This window comes from Cavia porcellus, unplaced genomic scaffold, assembly GCF_034190915.1.
Source record: "Cavia porcellus strain 051 isolate PalLab524CR breed Dunkin Hartley unplaced genomic scaffold, mCavPor4.1 scaffold_1, whole genome shotgun sequence".
Lineage (NCBI taxonomy): Eukaryota > Metazoa > Chordata > Mammalia > Rodentia > Caviidae > Cavia > Cavia porcellus.
Window position 1 is genome coordinate 199,823,081 of NW_026947484.1, and position 27,807 is coordinate 199,850,887.

At 42.5% G+C, this 27,807-nt stretch overlaps 1 protein-coding gene across 15 annotated transcripts in view; it reads left to right on the top strand.

The window, feature by feature from the left end:
• Gapvd1 (GTPase activating protein and VPS9 domains 1) overlaps nucleotides 1-20,335 on the top strand; it is an 84,314-nt gene extending 63,979 nt beyond the window's left edge. For 8 of the 15 annotated variants that reach the window (XM_063227358.1, XM_063227410.1, XM_063227383.1 and 5 more), the window contains 11 exons: nucleotides 380-467; nucleotides 1,470-1,550; nucleotides 5,364-5,513; nucleotides 6,818-6,947; nucleotides 10,863-10,972; nucleotides 11,959-12,118; nucleotides 12,956-13,143; nucleotides 15,217-15,430; nucleotides 16,025-16,097; nucleotides 16,537-16,734; nucleotides 18,344-20,335. In XM_063227358.1, coding sequence (XP_063083428.1) covers nucleotides 380-467; nucleotides 1,470-1,550; nucleotides 5,364-5,513; nucleotides 6,818-6,947; nucleotides 10,863-10,972; nucleotides 11,959-12,118; nucleotides 12,956-13,143; nucleotides 15,217-15,430; nucleotides 16,025-16,097; nucleotides 16,537-16,734; nucleotides 18,344-18,484 — 1,533 coding nt within the window. In that variant the 3' untranslated portion in view covers nucleotides 18,485-20,335. The remainder of the gene's footprint in view (nucleotides 1-379; nucleotides 468-1,469; nucleotides 1,551-5,363; nucleotides 5,514-6,817; nucleotides 6,948-10,862; nucleotides 10,973-11,958; nucleotides 12,119-12,955; nucleotides 13,144-15,216; nucleotides 15,431-16,024; nucleotides 16,098-16,536; nucleotides 16,735-18,343) is intronic. The other 7 variants (XM_063227374.1, XM_013153471.3, XM_013153472.3 and 4 more) reach the window with 3 other exon arrangements.
• The last annotated feature ends 7,472 nt before the right edge of the window (nucleotides 20,336-27,807 follow it).

A 27,807-nucleotide genomic window follows, 5' to 3' on the forward strand; every position in this document is an offset into this window, starting at 1 on the left:
CATACAGTAGACACACTGTTTTATTGTGAATATTACTGCTACTGTGTTTACTACTCCAAAATTTATTTGCACTGTATTTATCCCATGTTTTGTTTATGTGTATTTTGTTTTGTTTGTGCTATGCATTGAACCCAGAGCCTCAAACATGCCAAACATATAACTTTAGCAGTGAATTACATCTCCATCCCTGCATGAGTATTTTTGTGTGTCTGATGCTTGAAAGGTATACTCTGTTCTGGAAGTTGCTTGCATGGTCATCAGAGCAGTTGCTTGAAGACAAATAGGACTGGTGTTTGTGTTTCACAGACTTAATGAAATCCTTTTCATATAATTTATCTTGCTTCTCAACTCCAAATAAAGCATTAAACTTTTTCTACAGACTGAAGATCGCAAAGATAGCGATGATGAGAAATCAGACAGGAACAGACCTTGGTGGAGAAAACGTTTTGTTTCAGCCATGCCTAAAGGTAATTTTATAAAATTTTGAAATGCCATCTTAGCAAGAAACAGCAAAGCCCCACAATCTATTTCAAAGAGCCAATATCTCAACTCCTTTGCAAGACTTCTGGCTTTTGTTTCTACTGTTTTCAGAGTGTAGAAAATGGTTTCACTCTGAAGAATGCTAAGGCAGAGCTTTAGAAATGTTCTTGTTCTTTGCAGGAAGTAGCAGTTCAAAACCGGAAGTCATCATGTTAGTCACTGTTGTTTAAGTATCATACACCATTCAAGTTAAACATACTTTTACACATGCATTGCTATTAATTATTGTAGGAAAATGGGATTCTGTCAGTAATTTAATGTTGAAAATTCATCATTCGTGGAATAAACTTAAGCTTTTTATGTCTATGTTCATTGTACATGTTTACACCCTAAGTATTAGTGAGTGTTTATTTTGGGAGGTAGTTGTATAAAATTGCTTGCTGTTTTGGTGATTAGCTTGGTATCATTTGAATTGGTGAAAGCCTCTCTTTCTGAGAGGAGAGATCATCCCAAAGCTAGGAACTTCTTTTACAGACCTCCTACAGTGCTGCGGCACTCAGGTACTGAGGAGAGCTGCTTTCCTGCCACACTCAGGCCTACTGATAGGGGGAAGAGAATGAGGCAGGACTTTGTAGGTTTTGGTATTGAAACAGGGTCTTGCTGCTTAGACCTGCCTGGCCTCAAATTCTTGATCCTTGAGACAGGAGTTTTGAATGTGCTATTTTTGAGAAGAGGCAGTGATTATGATTTGGTCCCAGTGAATCCCTGTTAAATAATTTTTCCTATGGCAGATGTCTGCAGGGCAGATTGTGAAAGTTTCTTTACGAATCTTTCAATGCTATTTTAAAAACAATTATCAGTCAACACCTGGGATTTCTTAGCTTTTAAAATTTTCAGCCTCCTTTCACTTAAAAATGTTGGCACACCAGTTAACTTCCGAGTAGTGCAGTATGTTATATATCACACTACTGACTTTATTTAATTTCCAGCTCCTATACCATTTAGAAAGAAAGAAAAACAAGAAAAAGACAAAGATGATCTGGGGCCTGACAGATTCTCAACACTCACAGGTTTGTAGACCCATGGACTTCCTGGCTCCTTCATTCCCAGAGCACATATTTCATAACACTTTTTCTTGGGTACCATAAGCGTTGCCTTTTTAGAAGAGTGTGTCTGTTGTGTGTACAGTGGGGAGTATGTTCTTCATAGTTCTGTGGCTTCCAGTTGGTGGCCACAATGACTCTCAGTATGTTCTTCCTGCTGACTGTCACCACCATCATCATCCTCATTATCATAACTTCGGTTTATGATGAGGCCCTGATCCTGAGCCTCGAGACAAACCCTGCAGCTCGCCGTCCAGTGGGCTGGTGCCACAGTCCTATGGAGGATCGTGGTGATGGTTTTAGTGCTGTGCATGCCATAACTTTGGATCATTGATTAAACAGTTTTCTCTAATACTGACCATAGAATTCTAAATTTATTTTCATCTATAGTTTATTCAGAACAACAGTGAAGTCATTTTACGTGACCATTTTAATTTTTTCCGTGCTAAAGTGTTCAAACAATGTCATAAATGCCAATCATTATAATAAAAGTTTTGTAACTTTACTAATTTCTTACAGCTTTGAGCCATTGTAACATTACTGGCTGACCCAAGGAAAATACAGCCAGGGAGTAGGTTTTTATCTTAGGGATTGAGTCTGCCCTTCCCACGTTATGAATAGGTAGCTTAAAAGAAAAAAATTTGAGAGATAGCATTAGTAACCCAACCTTTGATAGCTGTATATGGATGCCTAGATGCCGTAGTGCAACTAGAGGGAAATTCGCTTCTCAGTTCTTTGCTTCATATTTTGATTTTAAAAGTATCCTATTAGGTTAAAATAAATGTTTTTAGTTTAAAAATAGGATACATTTCCAATGAATAGCCTTCTCAAAGAATTCAGCATGGCGAAGGTAGCATACTATTTTAATGTGTATTTCTAACATCTAGCTGTATACATCTCCATGCCTGGCTGTTTATATTTAGGTGTATCTTCATGTTCCAGCAAAAACATCACTGCTGTTTGATATGGTGATATCACTGGAGTAAAGTACTTTAAGCAGCAGAGATATGTGGAAGACTGAACTTATGCTTAGAGCAGCCTAGCCTGCCCAGAGATTTAGTAAGCAAATACTTGTTGACCTTCTCACACATGCCAGGCACTGTGCTAAGTGTGGTCAGTACTAATTCAAATGGAGTCCTGACCTCCATTTGTCAGGACCTACCAGGCTGGGGGGAAAGAGATGCAGAGACATTGTGTCTTTAGCAAGCTATTTATGTTTTTTTCCATGTTTCTCATTCCTCCTGTTAGATGAGCATCAGCATATAGAAACAATTACTCTGGGTAAATTAACTTTGTACTTAAAATTAACAACTTTGGAGTAATGATAAATTATTGAGTCTTTGGGCAGTATGTTCTTGATTTTTGAAGCTGAGAGTAGAAGTTGAGCAGTTTATTTTATAAAACAATTTTCTTTGGGTATGGTTCAAGCAGTTAGGCTTCTCTACTGGTGCAAAAATATATACTCAGTTCTAATTAGTAATCCTCTGAAAGTTATCACCAAATCACTTTAAAATGTTATGAAAGGACATTTGCTAATCGTCTGGCCATAATCCTACCACCCCAACTATTGTGTTTTTCATGTTTTCTCTTAGTCTTTTTCTGTATTTGTACATGGTGGCGATTTCATAACTTAGATGATGTATGTAACTTCGTATTCCTTTTGTTTTGCTTTGTTTTGTTTTTGAGTGGTGCTGGGGATTAAACCAAGGGCCTGGCGCATGCTAGGTGAGCACTATACTGCCGAGGTGTATACCCCAGCCTGTTTTTATTTTATTTTGAGACAGGTTCTTGTTAAGTTGTCCAGAATGGCCTTAAAATTACAATCTGCTTACCTCAGTCTCCCAAGTAACTGGGATTACACATGAGCGCCACCACACCTAGCAGTTTGCATTCTTCTGTTACCTTGTGTCATTTTATAAACCTCTCCCAATTTCTACTAGCTATAGTTGGCTTTTAAATCATTTTTTTTTTTTTTTTTGTCTATAATCTGGTTCTTCTACAGGGGTAAACTTCCTATTGAATTTTCAAATTGTTTCCCATTTTTTCCTATGAAATAGTGTTCACAGTTTTATAGATTTAGCATTTTTTGTTTTAATTATTTTTCTGGGATAAATTAAAAAGGATGTCTATTGAAATTGTTGGTGCACAGTGTTACGGCTCACCATATTTAGCCAGATTATATTGTCCCTCTTTTAGAGCCCTCATCAGGACTCAGAATCTACAATCCAAAAAATACTTCCCCTCCAAAATAAGATCCTTAGGATGATGAATATTTTTATCCATTAACATTTGGAAAAAGATCAGTTTGTATTAGGAATCTCTTATCATTAATTCAAATAATGTTTTAGCAAAAATCTTAAATTACTTTAAAATCTTCTCCTGGTGTATTTAAATATGATTTTATGGAGACATGAATGCCAGATACCTGTTTCATGAAAACGAAAGAAGAGCCTGTGAACGTATTGCTTCATTTCGCTGTGCTTTGATTTGCTCTGCTGTAAAGTACTGCTTAATAGTATCTCTCTATGAGGTTGTTTGATGATTTAGATAGTCCATGTAAGGTGCTCTGCCCAGTTCCTGGCATGTGGCAGATGCTCAGTGATTTTAGTGTGTTTTAAAAAACGGGATTCTAAGGGGTTGGGAATTTAGATCAGCAGCATAAGCGCCTGCCTTGCAAGCCAGGCACTCATGAGTTTGATCCCTGGTACCGATTTAAAAAAAAAAAAAAAAAAAAAAAATGAGATTCTGCCAGGTATAGACTCATTGGTTACCTGTTAGCCTGGTTCTGTGCCACAAGTTTGTGCTTCTCTAGGCAGCTATTTTGTTTTGTAAATGTATTACATTTCCCTGCTTTGACAGCCCAGTTAAATTAATGATTACTATTTTAGACTCCAAGATAACTTTTTTTTTTTTTTTGAGAACAGGGTCTTACTATAAAGTCCAGGCTGACCTTGAACTCACTATGTAGCCCAGGCTGGGCTGGAAATCACGGCAATCCACCTGCCTCAGCCTCCTGAGTGCTGAGATCGCAGGCAAGCGTTCCTCGCCAGGATAACATTTTTGATGTGCTGATTCTGTTGGTAGGATGACAGTCCTGTCAGTAAACAGAGCTGCACTGTGGTAGCCTTTTGTGGTAGCCTTTTCTCTGTGCACCCCAGCTCCCATTCCAGCACCTCCCCAGAAGCCTAGGAGAGCTTCTGACCTCTTGGCCCTTGGATGCACAATAGCACTCTGTCCTGACAGCTGCACTGTCGTGGTGAGGTCTAGTGAGACAGAGGGAGTATCTGCGGCTTTCAAATAAGAAGGATTCATGAAGAAAGAATGAAGAAAGGCATTTTTTTTTCATCAAAAAAGGGCTTAAATCTAAGTTTGAATAGTTCTTTCTCCTTCAGCATGGAGATGTTGAATTAAATGAAGTCTGCATATAGAAATACATTGTTGGAAGTGTGGGTGGCATGACTTGCTAGTAACAGTAACTTGAGTGTAAGCCTTTAGAAACATGTCATCCATTCAGTCTGCACTGGACTTTGACACTGTTATGCATAATTCTGGTGATGATGAGAAGGTGGAGCAACTCCTCCTAATTTTCTGCTTTGGCACGACTTGTAGACCTAGACGCGGGGTAAGTAGGCAGTTGCATGGTGCCTCTTAACATTGAGATATGTGCTCTTTTAAGTCTCACCTCCTAATCTGCCTTCGGGATTATGCTACTGGTGTCATACTAACATCAGGCTTGGCACACAGCCAAGGAGTTGAGTCTCTCTTTTCTTTCCCCTGCAGATGATCCCAGCCCTAGGTTCAGTGCACAAGCTCAAGTCGCCGAGGATATTCTGGACAAATACCGGAATGCCATTAAAAGGACCAGCCCTAGTGAAGGAGCAATAGCAAACTACGAAAGTGCAGGTGATCATCATACTAAAGATTTGAATGGTAATTTTTTATTACAGTGATAAGGTAATTCAAATTTAAGTGGCCTTTAAAAAGAAAGAATAGCTAGAGAATCAGAATGTTATTTCAAAATTACAGATTTTGTAGCCAAATTAGATTAAATTGATATCTCTCCCTCTAAGTCTTGGACACCCCGAGATGTTCTGGTGCTGTGGAGCTGTCATCTACAGGCTGGGGTTTTGCTATGTATTTTAGGCTGAGTTTTGAACCTACTGTGTAGCTCAAGCTGGCCTCAAACTCCTGGAAATTCTCCTGCCTCAGCCTCCCAAGTGCAGTGCTGGCATTACAGGCATGAGCCACCACTCCTGGCTTGGTACTTAGTTTTAAAGGATTCTGCTTGCCTTGTAGTGAAATAGCTACCAGAAAATTATGGTTTGGTCCTCAAGGTTAACTAAAGGGAAATAGCAGTGCATAAAAACATTAGTAGTGTGCTGGATACACTTATACCTGTGTGTACAGAGGATGTTTTGAAGACTCTTTAGCAAACCTATAACATGAGTTACATGAGGAAAAGAGCTTTCACATAGTTACAAATAATAATACAGTGAAAGTTTGTAGAGAGTGTAGACTTACCCAGTTATTAACATTTTACCACATTTTCTATTATTTCTTGAAGCATTTGAAATTATCTTCTAAAAATAAGGGAACTTTCCCGTATAAACACAGTATCTTTATTACATTTAGGAACTTTTTGTTTCTTTTGATTGTACATGTGTTTATGACCTTTTCTTAATTAATTAAAAATGTAATGGCTGTGCCAGTGTAGACCTGGCCTCTGCTGATTGTGAGGTTCGTTCATCCGTGAGGTGGGAAGGCTGCGGTTAGGAGAATCAGGAGACCCAAGTGCTTCGTCCTTCTGCACCATTGGACACCCATGGATCGGGAGCGTTCAGGGTGCTGTGGCTGTGGACACCACAGGATTTAGAGCGAGGGATTTTCTCACTGGGCAGGAATATGTCTGTAAATGACAAAATTGTGTAAAGTGATTTTTGAGATCTCTTTTAGTTCTGTGATTCAGTATTCTCATGATAGAATATGATTTTATTCACATTTTAATTGTTTGGGGTTAGGGTAGGGTAACAAACTGTCCTCAGCATCTGCTCTCTTGATACATTGTCATTGCTATGGATAACTTGGTTAGATATTTGAAGTTTGTTTTCTTTTTCTATATTTTTCCCAAAGATTCTTATTGCAAAATAGTGCTAACCAGTGGTTGAGTTGCGCTGAATACTAGCATATTCCAAGTTAACCTAGTTATTGTTTTCTTGGGGTGTGGGTTTGTTCAGAGGTCCTGGGTGATGGTGAAAGTGCACACGATTCTCCTCGTGATGAAACGCTGCAGAACATCTCAGCTGATGATCTCCCAGACTCTGCGAGCCAAGCAGCTCACCCTCAGGATTCAGCTTTCTCTTATAGGTATTTCTTTCACAAAACTTTCAAATTTGAACTTTTCATCACCATTGCAGTCACAGTTCACTAAGTCACTTAATACATAAAACATACAGATAACAAAATACTGTTTACTAGGACACTTGCTTCACATTTATCAAAGGCATTAATTCAGGGATTAAAACCTCATTTGCCTATAGGAGTCACATAATTGACTTAACTGAAACAGGTTGCAGTGACTCTGCCTATGCAAAGCCACCAACTGGTGTGAGACACAGCTGGGGAGGACACAGGGCCTTAGGAACAGTCCTGCAGTGGGATCAGCACAGAGCCACTCAGTCATCTGCTGTCCCATACACCTCCAGGTCCCCCCCCCCCCATTATTTACAGAATATTTGTTTCTGTAATCAAACCCATGTAGATGAGACCTTACACAATGTGTTACTGCTGTACAAATGGAAAAAAAATTGTTTAAAATTTCTAGACCAATATAGCTGTTGATTTCTGTACAATGCCAACTTAACAGGGTAAACTGGGATTACTTTTTCCAAAGTTCGCAGCACACTTAAAGTTTCAAAAAATTCAGATTTTATAGATAGATAGATAACAGCGGTACGTTATGTATCAATAGTAGCAACAGCTTTTCCAGGTTTTCCAGTCATCTGAACAAAATTATAGATATCCAGCACACTCCATTTAAAAAAAAAAAGAAAACTACCAAGAAGACAGCAAAGTTCTGTTACTGTTGTGGTACCTGGCACCATTTTTTTTTATTATAAGCTTCTTAGTCATCATCTGGAAAGAAAACATTCTAGAGTAACATCATTAAAAACAGCTCTGATAAGGGGCTGGGGGTTTAGCTCAGCAGCATAAGTGGCTGTCTTGCAAGTGCACAGTTGTGAGTTCTAACCCTGGTAACAAAATTAATTAATTAATTAAATTTAAAAAAACAGCTCTGATAAAGCATGGTCACTGTTACATATCATAAAGCAGGTATGAGATATTTTACATTCACAGAAGCATGGTACAGTACTGTCCTACATCTGCAGTACTAAAAGGTATAAATGACAAGGCATTATTTCAGACTTGATTCTATTTTTCCAGCAAAGGTCAAAGAATGATATGACATAGCTGCTCTATAAAAAAAAACTCACTTTCTTGGATAGAATTTCCTTTGTTTATCAGCATATTTTAGGTACTCACTCTTCATAAACATCAGCTAAAATCTGTTTTTTAAAAACCTGAGGTTGGGGGCCTGGGGATTTAGCTCAGCGGCATAAGCGCCTGCCTTGCAAGCAGGCAGTCGTGAGTTCGATCCCTGGTACCAATAAAAAAGGAAAAAGACAAAAACAAAAACAAAAACAAAAAAAAAAAAACCTGGGGTTAGGGGCTGGGGATTTAGCTCAGTGGTGCCAAGTTGTGAGTTTGATCCCTGGCACAAAAAAAAAAAAAAAACAAAAAATCTGGAGTTAAAAATAAAAAACAGGGGGCTGGGGATTTAGCTCAGTGGCATAAGCGCCTGCCTTGTAAGCAGGCAGTCGTGAGTTCGATCCCTGGTACCAATAAAAAAGGAAAAAGACAAAAAAGTAAATAAATAAAAATAAAAATAAAAAACAGGAAAAAACAAAAGAATTCATACGAAGATGATTGAGTGAAGGCAAGCAAGACTCAGCCTAACTAGTGTTTTATCAGATCTGTCATGTTTGAAAGGTAAGAGCTCCACTGAAGGAAAGGGATGCCAAGTAGTAGTGTTTCCCAGCTTCAGACCACAATCAAAACACTGCACCATTTCAAAGAGAAGCAGTAGGCAAACAGCACTCATTTGGGTATGTTCAAGGGTGCTGACATCAGTATTTAGTCATGTGCTTGCTCATCCAGGAAGAAGAGATCAGTTACTGCTATACTTTGTTTTTATTCAACCTAGTCAACGTGTTACAAAAGTAGCAAGCTGCCACAGAAAAACTAAGGGTCCTCTATTTAGCACCAGTTACCTACAGGTCTTCACCTGCAAGCTTACAAACACTATACCCATACCCAAAGAATACAAGGGAACAGAGAAAGCATATGTGACATATTAGCTGGGACCACTACCCTGCTCAGGCTAAGCTATTCCTGTGTGGTGTTACTTTCCTCCCTATTTCTGGTGTTTCATTTAACCAAAAAGATTTAGGTCTAAATGCCTATTCAAGTGTTTGTTTTGTTTTTGTTTTGGTACTACTGGGGATTGAACTCAGAGCCTTGTGCATGCTAGGCAAGTACTCTACCACTGAGCCACATCCCCAGCCCACCATAAAGATCTTTCGATCTAAATTCTGTGCACAGCCTCCTGGAAGCCTCTTTTTGTCATCCTCTCTGTTCCATGGATGGGCATTAGTTTCAGTCAGGGCTTGAAAAAGAAAATGACTTCAGGATCAGGAAATGTGGCCTTTGTTTGACCAGGAACCTCTGCTTCCTTCTTTAAGGCTCAGGGCAAAAAAGTCTAACAATGTCCCCATTATCCAGATCCATATTGATGTCCTCAACATTTCGAAGCAAATTCTATGTATTTATTTATTTTTTGTCTTTTTTTTAATCGGTACCAGGGATCGGACTCACGACTGCCTGCTTGGAAGGCAGGCGCTTATGCCGCTGAGCTAAATCTCCAGCCCCTCAAAACAAACTCTAAATAGCATATCATTTTATTTAGAAATCCGTTGAAACTCTTTCTCTCCACAGTAAAATAGGGAAGAGTAGCCAACAGAATTGTATTTTCAGCCACTTTTTTTTTGGGCGGGGGGTACCAGAGATCAAGTCCATGACCTTGTGCTTGCCAGGTAGATGCTTGTGCCACTGAGCTAAATCCCTGGCTTTCAAGCCACATTTTAGTTTCCTAAATTAATCAAGTGGCTTTGCTGTTATGTACATTTTTTTTGAAGTTTGGTGAATATTATATTTCATCAGTTTGATTACTAAATTACTCATTTTACTGGAAGAAACCCAGTAAGAAAGGGAGCTCACCATGAGGTTGATAGGTGATAGACTGTAGAGGAGGCACACTGTCTGGCATTCCTGGCAGCTGCTCACTCTTCTTTTTTTTGATGGCCAATTCGGACATTCTGCCCCATTTGCCCACAGGGCCAAGACCACAGGTTGCATTCCACACAGCAGGTGGTCCCTACCTTAGGAAAGCTTTGCTACTTCGTGGGAGTGGGTGCTTCAGCAGTAGGAAGTTAAAAGGAATCCAGATGAAACATTTCTGAGCGGTAGGTAGAGCAATAGAAAGAGCATCTTGGCAAGGACAAGTTGGACTTTTGGTAGGATTTCTCAAGAGATACATTAAAAGATGTTCTCAGCTTAGGTGCTGAGTGCCACAGATGACTTCTGTGTCCCTCCTAACTGTGGCGTATGTTCTGTCCTTGTTCTCTTGCATTCCTGTTGGAGATCTCAGCACATGGTGGGTAGCAGAAAGGACTCCATTCTGGCAGCTGTAAAAAATAGTTCCTTAGCTGGGTGTGGTAGCACACACCTGTAATCCCAGCACTCGAGGTTGAGGCAGGAGGATTGTTGTGGTCCAAGACCAGCCTGGGCTACAAAGTGAGATTCCCCAGGTTGCACTGCATAACGAGACCCTTTTTCAAAAATATTTTTTTAAAAAATGGAAGAGGGATTACTTGCTTCAGAGCACTTTTATAACCTTGCTCTCTGGGTAGTTACAAGTGTGTTGTTTAAGGAGGCATCCGTAAGTTAAAAGTTGTCTTCTTTTAAATGACGATCTGAAACATTGAGTTGTGAGGTAGCATATTTATATCATAAATATTTATAAAATAGGACTTCTGGCCATTATAGCTCAGAGGTAGAGCACATGCTTACCATACATGAGGCCTTGAGTTTGATTCCCAACACCATATACACACACGTGACCATTTCTGAATTTAAAAATTAACGTATTTATTCACTTTTCAGAGATGCAAAAAAGAAACTGAGACTTGCTCTTTGCTCTGCGGATTCTGTTGCCTTCCCAGTGCTAACTCATTCAACAAGGAATGGATTACCAGACCATACAGACCCAGAAGGTAGGTTGCTGCAGATAGTTTAGTTTTTTGTTTGTATTTGGAGCTTAAAACATACAAAATTGCTAGTATTTAGCTGTTCTGCTACATAGAAATTCCATGATTGAACTGTCTCTCTTTTCTTTTGATATTACGAATTTTTTTTTTTTTTTCCTGTCTTCTCCAGACAGGGTTTTGCTATGCAGTTCAGGATAGCCTTGAAATTACTTTGTAGCCGAGGCTGGCCTTGAATTTGCGCTAATCTTCCTGCCTCAGCCTTCTGAGTGCTGGGATTACAGATGTGTACTGGTATTAGGGACTGAACCCAGGGCCTTACACATGTTAGGCACTTTATCACTGAACTATAGCCTCCCACATTTTTTTGGTTTTTGGTTTTTGTTTTATTGGAGCCAGGGTCTTGCTTTGTGGTTCAACCAGACCTTGAACTCATTTTGTAGCCCAGGCTGGCATTGATCTCATGCCTTGATCTCAATTCTCCTGCCTCAGCCTTCTGAATGCTAGGATTACAGGTGTGTGCCACCACATCTGCCTGGGTTTTTTGTTTTAAGACAGGCTCCTGTTAAGTTCCTGGGATGGACTCCAATTTGAGATCCTTGCTGAGTAGTAGGGATTATAGGCATGTGCCACCATGCCCAGCTGAATCACTTTAATCTACTTATGCTAGTGATTTTCTTTTCTTTCTTTCTTTTCTTTTTTTTTTTTTTTTTTTTCTTTTGGTACCAGGGATTGAGCTCATGACCTTGTGCTTGCCAAGTAGGTGCTTGAGCTAAACCCTCAGCTGTATAGTGATGTTGTGAGTGAGAATGAGCATTTTGAGTACCAACAATTAAAGTGCTCACTAAATGGGATTGGCTGTACTGCTTAATCCTGATGATACGTAGTATAATAGAATCCCCATTGATGCTCACTAATGCTCACAGGTTGCACACAGCTTGTGTAAGATCACGGAAATTCTCAATAGTAACAGAACTTTTTAATTATTTGTTTAGACAATGAAATTGTATGCTTCTTAAAAGTGCAAATAGCTGAAGCAATTAATTTGCAAGATAAGAATTTAATGGCTCAACTTCAAGAAACAATGCGCTGCGTGTGCCGATTTGATAATAGGACTTGTAGGAAACTGCTGGCATCCATCGCTGAGGACTACAGGTAATAATACTCGGTGCCTATTCAGCTTGTGGACCTGACTTCCAGCTGCAGTGTTTCCTTTTGGTCCTTCTTACAGAAATGAATCATACTACAAAATATGTAGCTGTGTTTGTCTGAATGTAGATTTCTAAGCAACACGTTCTAGAAATTTAGTTACAACTCACTAACAGAGAAATATAGTTTACTTCAACTTTATGCAGGAAGAGGAGAGATTGTCTTCATTGTGAGGCAAGGATAAGTGTGTTACCACTTTTGATTTTGTAGGCATGTTAGGAACGCATAGTTGTCTGGACCAGAGAAGCAGGAGGAGTCCAAGGACTTGTTACCCATTTTTGGCTGCTACCCCCTTGTTCATGGTTATGGGAAGAGTAACTTAGATACCTAGGCAACACAGCCACTTTGAGAATGATTGATCTAATACTACCTTTATACTATAAGCAAGTAATCGGTGAGGGGTATGTAATGGTCCTGTGTATATCACTGTGTTCTGTTTGTTTTTTTAGTCTTCTGTAGCAGTCAGTTCCTGCTAAGTACGAGATCCTCCCAGTGCGGAGAACATGATTCAGTATAAAGTGGGCTAAGGTTGTGGTGACAGTGACTGAGTTAGGTACCGCTAAGTGTTTGGCAAGTAGCTACCTTGATCACTGACGTGCACGGAATTCTGTTTCTTGAGCTGGGAGCATAAACAGTCCCCAAGACATTTGACTGCAGCCTGACACACCAATGTGCAAAACCAAACTCTGTGAAAGTCAATTTTTTTTACTAAATCAAGACTCAGGATCATCACAGAAAGGTGCACTTTACATGACTCATCCTGCAAGGCATTTTTTCTTTCAGGAAACGAGCCCCATATATTGCGTATCTCACTCGCTGTCGACAAGGGCTGCAGACCACACAGGCTCACCTGGAAAGGCTCTTGCAAAGGGTTTTGCGTGACAAAGAGGTGGCCAATCGATATTTTACCACTGTCTGTGTGAGGTTACTGCTTGAAAGCAAAGAAAAGAAGATCAGGGAATTCATTCAAGGTAACTAAATACCTTTTCATGAAGCCTGTCTTCAACCATATATTATTGGGAAGAATATAATATTTTGTTCAGTTTTACTGGTTTGTATTAATACCTGTTTGCGTTAGAAAACTCCTAAATACTCAATTCTTTAATAGATTCTCTTTGGAGTAAAATTGACTTTAATTGACTTTTAAGAGTAAAATACTGGAGATAGAGCTCAACAGCACAGTGCCTGCCTAGCAAACATGAGGTCCTGAGTCCAATTGCTAGTTACCCTCCCCCTAGAATTTTTCTTTACTGATGTGAAAAGAAGTATCAAAAAGACTTACAATTTTAGAAAATCTTGTATTTTTAAAAATATATACCTTTTAATTAATGCATATTGGTTATATAGATTAATGGGTTTCATTTAGGCAGATCTGTACATACATGTAAGTGCTTTAATCCTTTTATCTTGTAACCCCCTTTCTCTCACCTTTCCTCCTGATTTTTAATATTTTGGGGGATTTCAGTGTATATGATGTATCTTCACATATTTATCCCTCTTTTTTATGGATTTTAGATAATTACATTTTGATGTCAGAGCTGCAAATTGCATTTTTTTCAGATTAAATATCTAGGATTTTTTTGGTTTTTTGGAGGGGTTGTTTGTTCTTTGAGACGGGTCTCACTGTGTAGTTTAGGCTTGCTTGAGATCATTATGTATCCTGGGCTGACCTCAAACTCACTGCAATCCTCCTGCCTCAGCATCTCTGCATGCTGGGATTACAGGCATGCACCTGGCTAAATATCTAATTTTATTTTATTTATTCATTTTTATTTTAAAGAGAATAAAACCAAACAAAGTAACAACAGATTTAGCCAATTAAAACAAGACAATAAAAACAATATAGTACTTCAAAACAAGATAGTGGGAAATCAACAATGGCGGCCATAATCTTCAAAATAGCTGCCCTTACCATTAGACATAATAAAATGAAACAAAACAAAATAGAATAAAATCAAAACAGTGAAAATGATATAGGACTTCAAAACAAGATAATAGGAAATTAACAATGGCTGCCATATGCCTGTTGTTATCCTCTAAATAGTTGCTTGGACTGCTGGCTTTAGTTAGGCCTGCAAAGTCAATCAAACAATACAAGTGTTAAATGGTTTCTTTACTTCAGTTGCTGTCTTCTCAGCCTGTGTTCTTCCAAATCAGCTGGTTGGTTACCTGGGCAGGGGGTGGGGGGGCTCTTCTTCTCTCCTGGTCCATGTGCTAGCTGGCTCACAGGGTACAGAGAGCAGAGATGAGACAAGACAAGGCTCCTGTTTTTCCTCCTACTGACACAACTTCTGCAGGCTCGCAACTGGGAAGGAAGACAGCTTGGGTTCCTGGTTCCCCCCCACAGGCAGATGTGACATCTGCTGGCTCATGGGGGGAGGGGGGGTTCGATGTATTTAATTTTAAAACCAAGGGAAATTGATTAAATTTTTGCATTCTCACAATCCCTGCATTTCTTTGTTTGTTATAGGGGAGGATAGTGTGGTACTGGGAATCAAACTCAAGACCTCGTGTTTGGCAGGCATATACCACTTAGCTATACCACTGAGCTAGATTCCTGGCCCACAGATTTCTTACTTTGTCAGATTTTAATGATTTGGCTGCATAGTCTCCTAAAACAAATCACACTTTAAGGTCCTGGTGTCCGCCACACTAGTGGTTAAAGTTATACCTCGCCACTGGTCCTTCTTTTCCCTGAGAGATATGTTCCAAGACCCCTCAGAGGATGCCTGAGACTGGATGGAACAAAGTGCTCCACTACATTGATAACTCAGGTGGTTTCCATCCTGGTTTGGGCAAAGCAAGGTCTTTTGATGCTACTCAGAATGGCATACAATTTAAAACTCCTGAAGTGTGCATTTCTGGAGTTTTCCATTTAATACTTTCAGATCAAGAATAAGTGAAACTGTTCATTCATATGGATATGTGATTACACATTTAAGGTTTTATACAAAGTGATTTTAAATCATTTCAGTAGTATATTTTTTTTAAGTTTTAAGATTAGTCATATGATATATTTTAAAGAGTATTATTTTACATTGGAGACTTTCAGAAACTCACAGCAGCTGATGATAAAACTGCTCAGGTAGAAGATTTCCTGCAGTTTCTTTATGGTGCAATGGCCCAGGACGTCATATGGCAGAACGCCAGTGAAGAGCAGCTGCAGGATGCTCAGCTGGCCATTGAGCGAAGTGTGATGAATCGGATCTTCAAGCTTGCTTTCTACCCTAACCAGGATGGGGACATACTTCGTGACCAGTGAGTACTTCTGTGTTAGACCACATGGATGTTGCAGGTAGCCCCACACTTAGGCTACCCCACACTTCAGAGAAAAAAAAGGAGGGATGTGCACATTGAAGCCAAGTTTACTATAGAGAGCAGCTTCAAATCCAGCTTCTCCTACTCCTTCCTTGACAACATTTCTGCAGACTTTATAGAGGGTGGAGCAAGCATGGTATCTGGAAAGAACACACATCTCCCCTCCCTTCCCCTCCACTCATGCCCTCTTGACCGTTCACCTCCCCTTCCTATCTGCCTTAAAATGCTATTCTAGCCCAAGAGAGGAAGACTTTTCTTCCACCCCTGCACCCCCTCACTCCACTCAGCATTACAAAGCAGATCCTAAATACGAGGAGGGGTGATAGAGTACTGGGAATTATATCCCCAGCTCTGTTTTTTAGACAGTGTCTAAGACAAGAGTACTTATGGTTAAGAGAGAGTCTCAACTGAAATCATAATCCATATCTGGAAATCAGTCTGAAATAGTTTATTGTTTTGAAAAAAATCCACCCTATGTACTGCACCTTATGTTTTGAAATGTGTATTTACATCTGTATTTTGGGGAATTTTCAGGGTTCTTCATGAACACATCCAAAGATTGTCGAAAGTAGTAACTGCAAACCACAGAGCTCTTCAGATTCCAGAGGTACTGCAAGTTTTTGTGGCATGAGTGATGTTAACTAATGCAGTGTTGTGCATGTTACCACTTTGTCAAGGAACTCGAGGGCCACAGAACACAGAACACTGTACTAGGTGTTCATCAGTCTGTCACATCCCCCAGGATACTTCAGGGGTTCAAATTCCCTGGCATGGAAATGGACTTCAGTAGAGGAGAAAGAGAGCCCTGCCCCAGAATGACTTAGTGTCCAAGAAGAGCATCTGTCCCCAGCAAAGCAGATCCTATAAAAGCTTAAGGGGTGCCCTGTAACCTTGGGTGGAAGGGTAAGGGACTATAATGTTTTTTTTTTTTTTTTGAAAAAGTGTACAAGTGGCCCCTGCGTCCTCGCAGGCGGTTGCTGCAGTCTCGTTCCTGGCACCGACGCTGTTGCGTCTGGGATCTACATGTTGTATGCGGTCTCCCTTAGGTTTATCTTCGAGAGGCACCGTGGCCATCTGCACAATCCGAGATCAGGACAATAAGTGCTTACAAAACTCCCCGGGACAAAGTGCAGTGCATCCTGAGAATGTGCTCCACAATTATGAACCTCCTGAGCCTGGCCAATGAGGATTCCATCCCTGGAGCAGACGACTTTGTTCCTGTGTTGGTGTTCGTGTTGATAAAGGTGCGCCCCTTGCTCCAGTTGGTTAAGGAGGGTGTGTGGCAGCTTGAGAAGAGTGGTACAGGCTGTATGTGTTGGTAGAGTTCTGGGCTCTTCCAAGTCTCAAGCTCCTGTCATCCAGAAAATGTCTAATGGTAAGGTTTGTTCCATCCAAAAGTCAGGGTTTTTAAAAGAAAGGGTGGGAGAAACAGTGCTTGGACAGCACTGTCAGCTCTTAGAGCGGTGACCCACATCCTGAATCGGCCCTTGGGACACAGTCTCTCTGAGTAAGTGAGGGTGGTGTCTCTCAGGTTTTGCTTTGTCTTTCACATGGAATTCTTCATTTTCTCTGTTAGATAGAACAGCTCATCCTCGTTTAGCTTCTTGTGCGTTATTATTTGGTTTTGAGACAGGGTCTCACTGTGTACTCTAGGCTGCACTTGAACTTGCCTGTTTATCCCAGCGTATCTTAGACTTGAAGTGATCTTCTTGCATCTGCCTCACCCGTGCTGAGCTTATAGGCATGTATTACCATGCCTGGCTCTTAGGACATGACTATGCCTTGTTGTTGTTGTTAGGTTTTTGTTGTTGAGACTGGGTCTCATTATGTAGTTCAGGCTGGCCTTGAGCTTATTATGTAGACCAGGCTGGTCTTGAACTCCCACTTACAGTGATCCTCCTACCTCAGCCTCCTGAGTGCTGGGATTTCAGGTGAGCACCACCACACCTAATTTTCTTTGACCTTTAAAATTTAAGTTTATCATTTAGACAGTTTATTTTCACCATGCATTTTGGGTGCACACAGTCCCTCACTTGTGTGTTCTAGGCAGCGCACCTCAGCCATTGATAATCTAAAAGTATGGTTAGTTGATTTACTTTTTTCCCCCGCTCTTCTTCCCCCATGCAGTTCTGAGGTTTGAACCCAGGGCCTAATGTGTACAGGGGAAGCACTCTATCATTGAGCAGAATCTTCTTGCCTCAGCTATCTGTGTAACTATGATTATAGGCATCTGCCACCATGCCTACTAATTCTTAGTTCTGATGATATTGTATAGTTCTCAGCTTCGTCAGAAACTCAACACATCAACCATTTCTCTTCTGCATGTGATCTGAGTTAGGTTAATATAATTTTAAGGAAAAGGCCTTACCTAAACATCTAACAACCTGCAGCTTTTCTTTCCACATAAGAAAGTGGAAAACAGAATAAAACTAAAAAATGAGATGTTCTGTTTTGGCTCTTGCCACACAGGACCTATTACCTTGCTTGGTTTATTCTACCTAGATTTACCAACCAGATGTAACTCCCTTTGCCTACAGCATTTATTTTCTTGCCCGAGCTTCTGGAGTCCTGGAATGTTGAGTTAGAGTATGGGGCCTGGTTTAGCCTCCTTAGAGACCAGTAGGGTTAGGTGACTTGCCAGGATGGAGGGTTCTAGACCATTCAGCTAAGACTCAGCTGTCTTTCTAACATGGTGTTGCTACTGAGAGTAGGTATTACTTAGGAATTACTTCCAAAAGCAAGTCAGAGCTTTCTTTTCAAAATGCTGGGGTCCCACGGAAGAGCACTCAGTAAGGCGATGGAGGCAGAGCCTGGCATCTGAGAAATCCACTCTTTTACTTCTCACCTCTCTAGGCAAACCCACCCTGTTTGCTGTCCACTGTGCAGTACATCAGCAGCTTCTACGCCAGCTGTCTGTCCGGAGAGGAGTCCTACTGGTGGATGCAGTTCACAGCAGCAGTGGAATTCATTAAGACCATCGATGACCGGAAGTGACTGAGACCAGGGCCCACCATGGCAGCAGACTGTTAATGGGCAAACAGATCTCTAAGAAAATGGAGCAGCTGCTTCAAAGGCTGAACGTTGTTTTTGTATAATATTGTACAGTATTCAAACCTTTTAAAAAATGAATCTTTACTAAGCAGATTAATGAGCTAACAAGCAGGTTCTCTTTTCTTTGGGCTCTTTTCTTTTCTTAGTTGCATATTTTATTTTCTTGTCCCCAAGTAGAGACTAGCACTTCAAAAAGGGACCACGTTTTTCAGGTATTTTGAAATATCAGAAACCAGAACAGAATCTCTTAGAAAAATTCCTAGATTTCCATTCATGGATGTCCCATTTTCTCCTTTAAAAAAAAAAAAAAAAGCATACACCTCTTTTAAGATGCTGTCTTATCTTACATGCATCTAATGGAAGGCAAATATCCGCTGCACTGAGGATCATAATAATGGTGCATTTGTGGCATTATCTATAAATACACTCACCTAAGTTGAAGATCTAGGAAGGAAATGTAAATATAATATATATTTATATTTGATGTAATATGGACCTCTTCAGAATCTAATAAACAAGGAATATTGCTGATAGTAGGTTGTGACACACCCTCTTGTGAAATGGCTTCCTTGACAAAATTTAAGCTGAGCTTAAAAGCAAAATACAAAAACCATAGAGAAATATTTATTAAAGTGGGAAAAGATTTATTGCACTGCCTAGATATAGAGACCCTGATGGAGTCTCACAGGTGTATCTCTTGGTGGCTGTGGTGACCCTGCACATGAAGGTGGACTCTGACTTTCACGCATTACACGACAAGGAACAGTCGACATCTAGTACTTCACCGTGGTACCTCTCATCAGAAATACTGAGGTTACCATAGAAACCCCAGAAGATCTCCTTAAAACCTTTCATTGTAACCTGTTTTTGATGATTATTCACATTGAATGAATAGACCAGGAATTCAGTGAATGTCATTTTTTAAAACTAATTTGTATTGTCTGCTCTAGTGATACAAGTTTTACTAGTGATAAACTATTTTAATCAACCATACTATTCTTATGGAAAAAAAAATCTATTTTGGCAGGTTTCTGTGCCTTTTCCCTCTTCTGAAAAACAAGTATGTTTCAGTAGTTGGGTTTGCATTGTGTATTGATAACTAATCAGGAATGGGCTTCGGCACAGGGCAGCTGACCCGGATGCACCAGAGCTCCAAGCACAAGTCCTGTCCTAGGCCACCACCAACTTCACTTTGTATGTTTCCTAAAAGTATAGCTTCTTTTATATCTACTGCCTCCTACTTTGAGTCCTTGTTGCTGGTAGCATTTTGTAAGGGAGCTGGGACAACCAGCTGTGAGCAGATGCACACAGAGGCTGTCTGCTCCCCTCCCTACCGCCTCTGTGTCTCCTCATACTGGAAGGAGGTGGGTTTTCTTCTTGCCTCCACCTTTTCTCATTCATTTATTTTGAAATGCCAAAATAATAAGTTGGATGGGAGTATGGGATGTGGTTTCTGCCTGTTAGGGAGAGATAAGAGCTAAACTAGCGCTACAAAATGTCCCTTTGAATATTAGGTCAAGAGATCCTTGTACAGAGTCGTGAGCTTCATGGGCTGTCAGCGGCCTGGTCTTAGAAGTCAGATCCCATCATAAACACATTGCAGGACAGACTGTGCCATGACTCCTGAGAGTCGGGAGGGAGTCCATTCACTTCAGCATTTGATTCAAAAACTGTTAACAGCTGGAATTCATTGTTACGGGACTGGAGTCATCAATCAGTGAGAGACTTTGTTATTTTCAGTGGTAGCTAATATATTCCCTATTGTTACTGTGGAAATAAATACGAAGATGTGGACACCGTGCCAGGGCTCTTTTCTGTGAAGAGGAGAAGGTGAATTTGGGCTGTGGGGTACCCTGGAGGCAGGGAACGGGGCTCTGCATTGCCCAAGCCCGTGGTAGGTGGCGTCTGCCCTTGGTGACACTTCTTGACTTCTTGACAGTGGGTGTCTCAAAGAAACCAAGTTTCTCTTGGCTTCCTCCTGTCAGGGCTGAGGAGGGCTTCAGCAGTAGCCGTGTCAGGGTCTGACCTCACACAAGGATTTCTTTAGGTCTTGGCTTCTGGGTCTGCGAAGGTGGTCACTCTGTAGTGTGCAAGCCAGGATGTGTCAGGATTTTGTTTTTTAAGAGAAATAGTTGTTCTTCAAATGTGTCTTAACCACATTTCCCTCCAGTACTTGTTTTATATAAAGGCAAAATTGCAAAATCACCCTTGGGAAACCTTCAGTAGCCAACAGTTAGGACACAGAATTTACAGAGTTAATGGCCATTAGGTGGGGCCAGTGACTCAGCTCACTGAAGTCTTACAGAATTCATGAAGTTCTTGTAGAACTTCTCTAGAGGAAAAGAAAAAAATCTTTTTTATTAATATCCTCCTGCAAGCAAAGAAATATAAATTAAAAATTATGTTTCCTTATACAATTATTTTTTAATAAAATTGGTTAACGTGAACCGGGCATGGTAGTGCATACCTGTAATTCCAGCACTCAGGAGGCTGAAGCAGGAGGTTTGCCTGTGAATTTGAGGTCAGCTTGGGCTACATAGTAAGTTCAAGACCAGCCTAAATTAAGTAGTGAAACCCTGCCTCAAAAAACAAAACAACAACAAAATTTGCCTTTTCTCTATAAAGACCTGTTTAGGGGGAGCCTCTTCATACAGAAAGTTAAATTGCTGTAGGAAGAGAATTAGACTTTTTGGGGCCTTGAAGGTAGATATAACCCATGGTTTTTCTTTTCCTGTTGTGTCTCAAAGTCTTTGTTTTCAGCGGATGTCACAAATCCATGTCCCTGTGCATTAGCAAGAGAACAAAAATGTGACTCACACGATGAGGAGCTGTGTTCTTGCCACCCGAACTTGATTGTGCCAACCCAGGCAGCGCCTTCCTGTTACTAGGCTTGGTGTTCCAGTTTGGATCAAGTGACAGCCCTGGTGTACGGTGGCGTGAGGTCTGAAATGTCTTCATCTGGAGAGGCAGGCCCTGGGGAGGGAGGCAGGAACACACCGGTTAGGCTCCACGGTGGGTCGCGCCCTTCTTTCTTCACGAGAGGTGTGTTTCCCCTCTATCCACTTCTTTTAGTTCTAGTGAGCTGAATCTGAAATTGGTATAACATGGAGGGATGCAGGATCCTTTTGAAGTGGCCTAACAGTGATAAGATCCTTGATACTTTGAATGCCAGAATGCTTGACAGCTTTGCCAGTAGTTACTTAACGTATGCACAGTATAGGTTATTGAGAAACAGTGTCAGGACTGGCTCCAGTGCTCGCAAGAGCATGGAGAAATGAACGTGGTCTGCGGCAGAGCTGCAGAATCCTGGGGCAGCAGTGTGTGCCACCGTGGCGGTTAGAAAGGGCTGGCTCACAGGGAGGAAGGCCCGGCAGGTCTTCTGCTGCATTCAGTGGTCTGCCGAGATAGTTCCTGACCTCATCGTCCTGTGCTTTCCTGTATTATAAAGCTTCGTACTGCTTCTCCTCAAAACCGCCAACATATTTCAGCCTTAGTCGGTGAGCTTGTGCGCTCTCATATACGTGAGTGGGAACCAGTCCTGTCTGCCAGTGTAACTGCTGTGTATGGCACAGGATTGAAAGAATGGTTTCACTCACAGGGCTGTTTCCGGCTTTGTATGAAGAAGCATCTGCAAATTCGACTTCACGAACTCACTGGTCTTTTTTATCTGAACATCTAAGGACGCCCAGATGGCACAGAAAGGAACTGTAATGACCCACAACCACTAACAAAGAGGTGAGCAGCTGCTGTCTAAATGCACGTCTTGCCTGACCTCTATATTGGTGGCTGCTCATCAGCCTCAGTCGTGGACGCTGAAACGTTGCCCTCTAATCACGGTGTCCACGGAGCCCTCACAAGTTTTTGTGTGGAGGAAGGTACCTGACCCCTCTGGAGGCTTCTCTCACAGGTGACCATCCTTGTCCAGAAGGAAGCATTTAAAAGCTGGCTTACAACTTGATTTTCATTCATTTTGTTTAGTATTAGAACAAGGGCTCTGATTTGCTTAGAATTGAAATAAGTCAGGTTTTTTTTGCCAACTTGCCCATGTCTCTCGGGTTCCTGTTGAGTTTGTGCCCTGTCCAGTAGGTGCTCTGTGGCTTCCCAAGAAAGTGCTTACCTCTGTTCTCTGCCCTGCTGCTGTGCCCTGGGTGAGGATCTGGGTACAGGAAACCAGGTCCACAGCCCATTGTGAGGGAAGATATGACCCCTACCTGAAGATGGGGCGTCCAGGAAGGAAGTCTGAGTTTCAGTCGTTTGTTGCAGAGCAACGCATTCTGTCTGGTTGGGGCAGGGGAATGCAGACCACGGACTTGAAAACATTAACCAAACAACCATATTGGCTGGAAATCTCTGGTTGGTGGAATCCAGAAAATGTCTACATTTTATGCTCAAATGGGAAAAGCTCTCAGGTTCAAGTCACTGACTCTTGTAGATATCAACATGAAAACCCATCATGATTTTTAAAAAGATCTTTGCTCCTACCTTCCTTGTTGAGAATCTCCTGGCATTCCTTTTTCTTTTTTAGCACTAGGAACTGAACTCAGGACCTTGTACTTGCCAGGCAGGCACTGTGCCACTGAACTGTATCTGTGGCCCTCTCCTAGCATTCTTGTGGGTATACAGAACATCTGTAGGGGCTGGCACCAGGAATCTTTAGCTAAGTTTCCCAGGCAGCTCCAGTAGAGCCTGAGAATCTCAGGAGAACTTGTAAGGACAAAGATCGAACCTTGCCACCTGGGGGCGTTCATAGATCTCAAGCTTGTGACCCACTGAAGTGGTGTCTGCAAAACATCCCAGGGATCTGCAGTCTTAGTAAGGCCCCTCCCTATCTGACTCATGCTCCTTAAAATTTGGAATCCACTGCAGAATCAAACACTTGGCTCCACATCCCACCCGGAGAATGGATATGAATGGGGGAAATACTTCCAAAGGAGAGCTACCCAGCCACCATCCAATTTAGCAGTGAAGCACAGCTCTTTCTCAGCTTGGGTGTGGTGCATACTTGGTAACCCCAGCACTCAGGAGGTTGAGGCAGGAGAGACCTGAGTTCAAGGCCAGCTTAACCACATAGCCCTGTGTCAAGAAAACAAACCAAGGGACTGGGGATTTAGCTCAGCGGCATAAGCACCTGCCTTGCAAGCAGGTGGTCATGAGTTCGATCTCCGGTACTGATTGAAAAAAAGAAAAAGATTGCTCTTTTTATATGCTTAAATCCACAATGCAGTCTCCTTAACCTCAAATTGCTAAGCATCTTCAGAGCAGCACGGTGGTGTTCAATGATACCCACATTTCCACCTCCTCTTCTTTTCTCTTTTTTGGTACCAGAGTTTGGACTCATGACCTTGTGCTCACCCGGTGGGCACTGTGCTGCTGAGCTATATCCCTGGCCCACTGCCTCCTCTTTTGTCTCATTTTTCTCTTAAGTTTTGAAGTTGTTTTCTGTGCACTCTTAACCGGTGACCCATTGGAGTAGCACCACGGAGTCTCCGCCGGTGTAGCCAAGGCCTGCCCCAGCAGAAAGCAGAGTTAGCTGTAAGCTCCCCCTCTACGTGGCCCTGTGAGTTTATTTGCCTTCCTCTGGCCCACTTTAAATCTCTTTTTGTTTTGTTGTTTTTGGTTTTTTGGGGTAGGGTCTTGCTATGTACGCCTCTAACTTGAGGTGTACCTCCTGCCTCAGCCTTCTGAGTGGGCGGACCACAGGTGTCGCCACCACGGCTAGCAGGAACAGTTCTTTGTAAGCTCTGCCAGTAACCAGATCTAAGCAACAAACCCAGAAAAGCATTTCCTGATGTAGGTTCTGAACCTCAGCAGCCTCCAGATCTTGACTGTTTCTTCCTTCCTCTTGTGCTAGTGCTTCATCGAGGGCTGTGGCCAAAAAACAGCTTTCAGACGGCATTTAGAGGGTGACAAGACAGCAGAGATCCTGGGGAGGCACCTAGCAGTCACCCCACTGGCTGTGCCCCAGGCTGCCATGAAAGGCAGGATAATGTGTGCACAGTGAAGTCATCCCATGAACCCCCTTTTTCCCGCTGTTTGCAGTACTGGGGGTTGGTCCCAGGGCCTTTACACTGAGCTACATCTCCAACCCTGTCTATTTCTCTATTTAAAGGCAGGCTGTAAATAAGTAGCCTGGGCTGGGCTCAATCTTGTGATCCTCCTGCCTCAGCCTCCTAGAACACTGGGATTACGAAGCATGCACCATGCCTGGGAAGAACCTATTTTTAATTTTTTGCAGTGCTGGGTGTGAAACTTAGGGCAAGTACTCTACCACTGAGCTACCACCACCTGCAGAAACCACTTTAAAGACTGTTGTGAGTTTAAACTCCATTCTGTCACGTCTCGAGTCCTGACTGCCATAGAATGATTCCTGATATTTATGCCCTTCTGGATTTGGCTGTGTTAACCCTTAAGTTGCCCCATGTGCTCATTCATCCTGCTTCCTGGCCTCCCTCCAGACTCCCTGCCCCAGTCTATCACCCAAGCCTCCCCAGGCTCCTAATACGTCCCTCGCCTCTGTTGCTGCGTGATCTTGTCCACTGCTATTGCCACGACTGCCACCTGCTAGGTTTACATGCCTCGCTTCAGCCCCTCCTGGAGCTGCTGCACACAGACTTGGCCTGCGGCCCGCTGGGCCAGGGTTATCTAAGCCAGGTGTGCTGGTGCCCGTGATTCCAGCACTCAGGCTGAGGCAAGGCCTTAGACAGCTCACTTGACCTACATAGTGAGGCTTCGTCTCCAAAAACCTAAATAAATAAAACAGTAGAATTCTGGCCACGCATGATGGCTGCCCACCTGTAATCCCAGTTACGAGGAAAGGCTGAAGCAGGAGGACTGCAAGTTCAAGGCTAGCCGGAGGAAGTAGGTGAGACCTGTCTCAAAAAATAAACAGGCTGAGGGTATAGTTCAATGGTGCAGCACCTCTGGGTTCAAATAATTTTAATTTTTTTTAAAATTTAAAATATATTTTTAGAACTCCCAAGATCCAGCCATGGTGGGACTCAGGCAGCTTATTCACCAGCCCTCTTGGTAAGAGCAGCGTTGGCCTGGAGGAGACATTACCTGTGAGCCTACGGCCACTCGGGCTGAAAATCAAGTACACACACCCTCCCCATAGCTACTGGGAATAGATGTCTCAGCATCTCTTGGGAGGATGACCACATGCAGTAGAGCAAATACGGGGGATTTCCTTCTATCTTCTGTTTGAAGGCAAAGGTTATTTTCACTTGTTTTGTTTTGTTTCTTCTGCTCTAGTCATTATTCTCAATTGTTTTTATAATGTTCTATTTTTGGTTTGATTTTGCTATACCTAATTGACTGGACAACTATTGTGAAGTTAAAGAGATATACCATCGTACCTATTACTACTATCCCAGTATCCTACTGTGAAATCCTGTACCAACTGCACTGCATTGTCTCAATTGGCTTTGTTCTGTCTTGTGCTGTTGCATTTTTACTACTTTCAAAATAAAATTTAAAAAAATAAAAAATATTTTTTAAAAAAGTGTTGGGGAGATAGCTCAGTGGCACAATGCCTGCCTGGCAAGCACAAGGTCCCGAGTTTGATTCCACGGAAAAAAAAATACAAAAAAGTTTACAAAATCAAGTCTGATCAGATTCTGCCTAAAATCTCTTTTCTGTTTGGCTTCCAGCGCATCTTTACAGCAAATGCCTTCTGTCCTCCCCTTCAGCTCCACCCCAGCCCCCTGGACGGGTCACCGCCCACGTTCTGACCACCCATCCCCCTGGGCTGACCCCTTCCTCCCTCCTCAGCAAGTCCTCTTGCCTCTTCTCCCTTACTACCTGTGTTCTCCTGTGTCTCCGAAAGGCAGGTGTCCCCAGATGTTTGCAGGAGCCCCTCCGTGCTCGGAGACCACTGTCCTCTCCTTCCAAAATCCGTCCACACAGGAGGGAGCTTGAGGCCTAGAGTGGGACAGAGGGTGTTTTACAGCAGTCTTCTGGGTCCACCCACACACAATGGGCATGTCAGGGATGGCAAGGAAGCAGGGATCCTCACCTCTGTTTACTGATACTTGAGTCCTGTGGGGGCCACGATTTTCTGTTCTGCTGGAAACCCTGGGGTCTGAACTCATGGCTGCTGCCACCGCCAGCCTTTTGCAGCTGAGGTGATCTAGAATTTGGCTTCCCTGGGCTGGGCTCTGACCTGCCAACTTCCTCCCAGGACCTTGCTTTGCTGTTCCTTGGGTGACATCTTGTGGTCAAGGACAGGTAAGACCATGGACTGCAAAATCTGCCTGGCGGCGCAAGAAACCCTCAGGAGCCAGGGAGGTGAGATGCTTAAGGGTACGGGATCAGCTCCCGGGTGCTGCATAACCCGGCACCCAGCTGGTTCCTAGGACAGCTCTAGAAAGAGCCCAGAACTTGTGCCGGTCCCTTGAGTTAAACCCACAAAACACCAGGTTTTTCAGCCCACCCTGCATCATGGCAGTGACTATTCCCAGCAAAGAATGCTTTCCTGAGTCGTGACACACAGCCAGTGCCACCAGTCCAGGTCCTGTGGGCTCCCAGTCCTGTGACCCAGGGGGGCCCTCCATCCTCTCTCCAAGGAGGGGCTCTCATGATCCTGCCCGAGCTCTGAGACCACCTTCACTTGCTGGACACAGCAGTGGCACCTTTCCGGACATCACTGCCAGAGCTCCTATCTGTATGGCGGCATTACTGTGCACCAAGGAAGTGGAGACTCAGGTGACGTGGCTTATTCACAGCTGCACAGAATAGAAATGACAGTCAGGATTCATATCCAGATCTTAAGATTTCCCAAGTCTCTGTGTCTAGCTCCTAGGACAGCCTGTCTGCCTTTTTGTTTGCTTTAAGACAGGTTCTTGCTATGCAGTTCAGGCTGGTCCTGGACTCACTTTGCAGCCCAGGCTGTCTCAGATTCATGCTAACGCTCCTGTCACAACCTCTTGAATGCTGGGATTACAGGCATGTAAAACCAAGCCCAGCCTCTCTGGGAGGCAGAATAAGCCTCCCAGTCCCATGGGGGACGATAGGAGCCAGGGAGGGGAAAAGGCCATGCAGACTGTAGATGTTGCTGCCTATGGCAGCTCCTTATGGTCCCTCTCCTGGTGTGCACTTCGCTTTCTGCATGTGAGTCCCTTGAGAACAGCGCTGGGCACCCATGGCGTCCACAGTGCCCAGCATGGTACTTGTTACCCAGCGGTTATCTGAAGCTCAGACTGGAGATTAGTCTGTAGAAGAGGGAAGATCCACATCTCACACGTGGCCCAGGTCTGCTACTAGTGTGG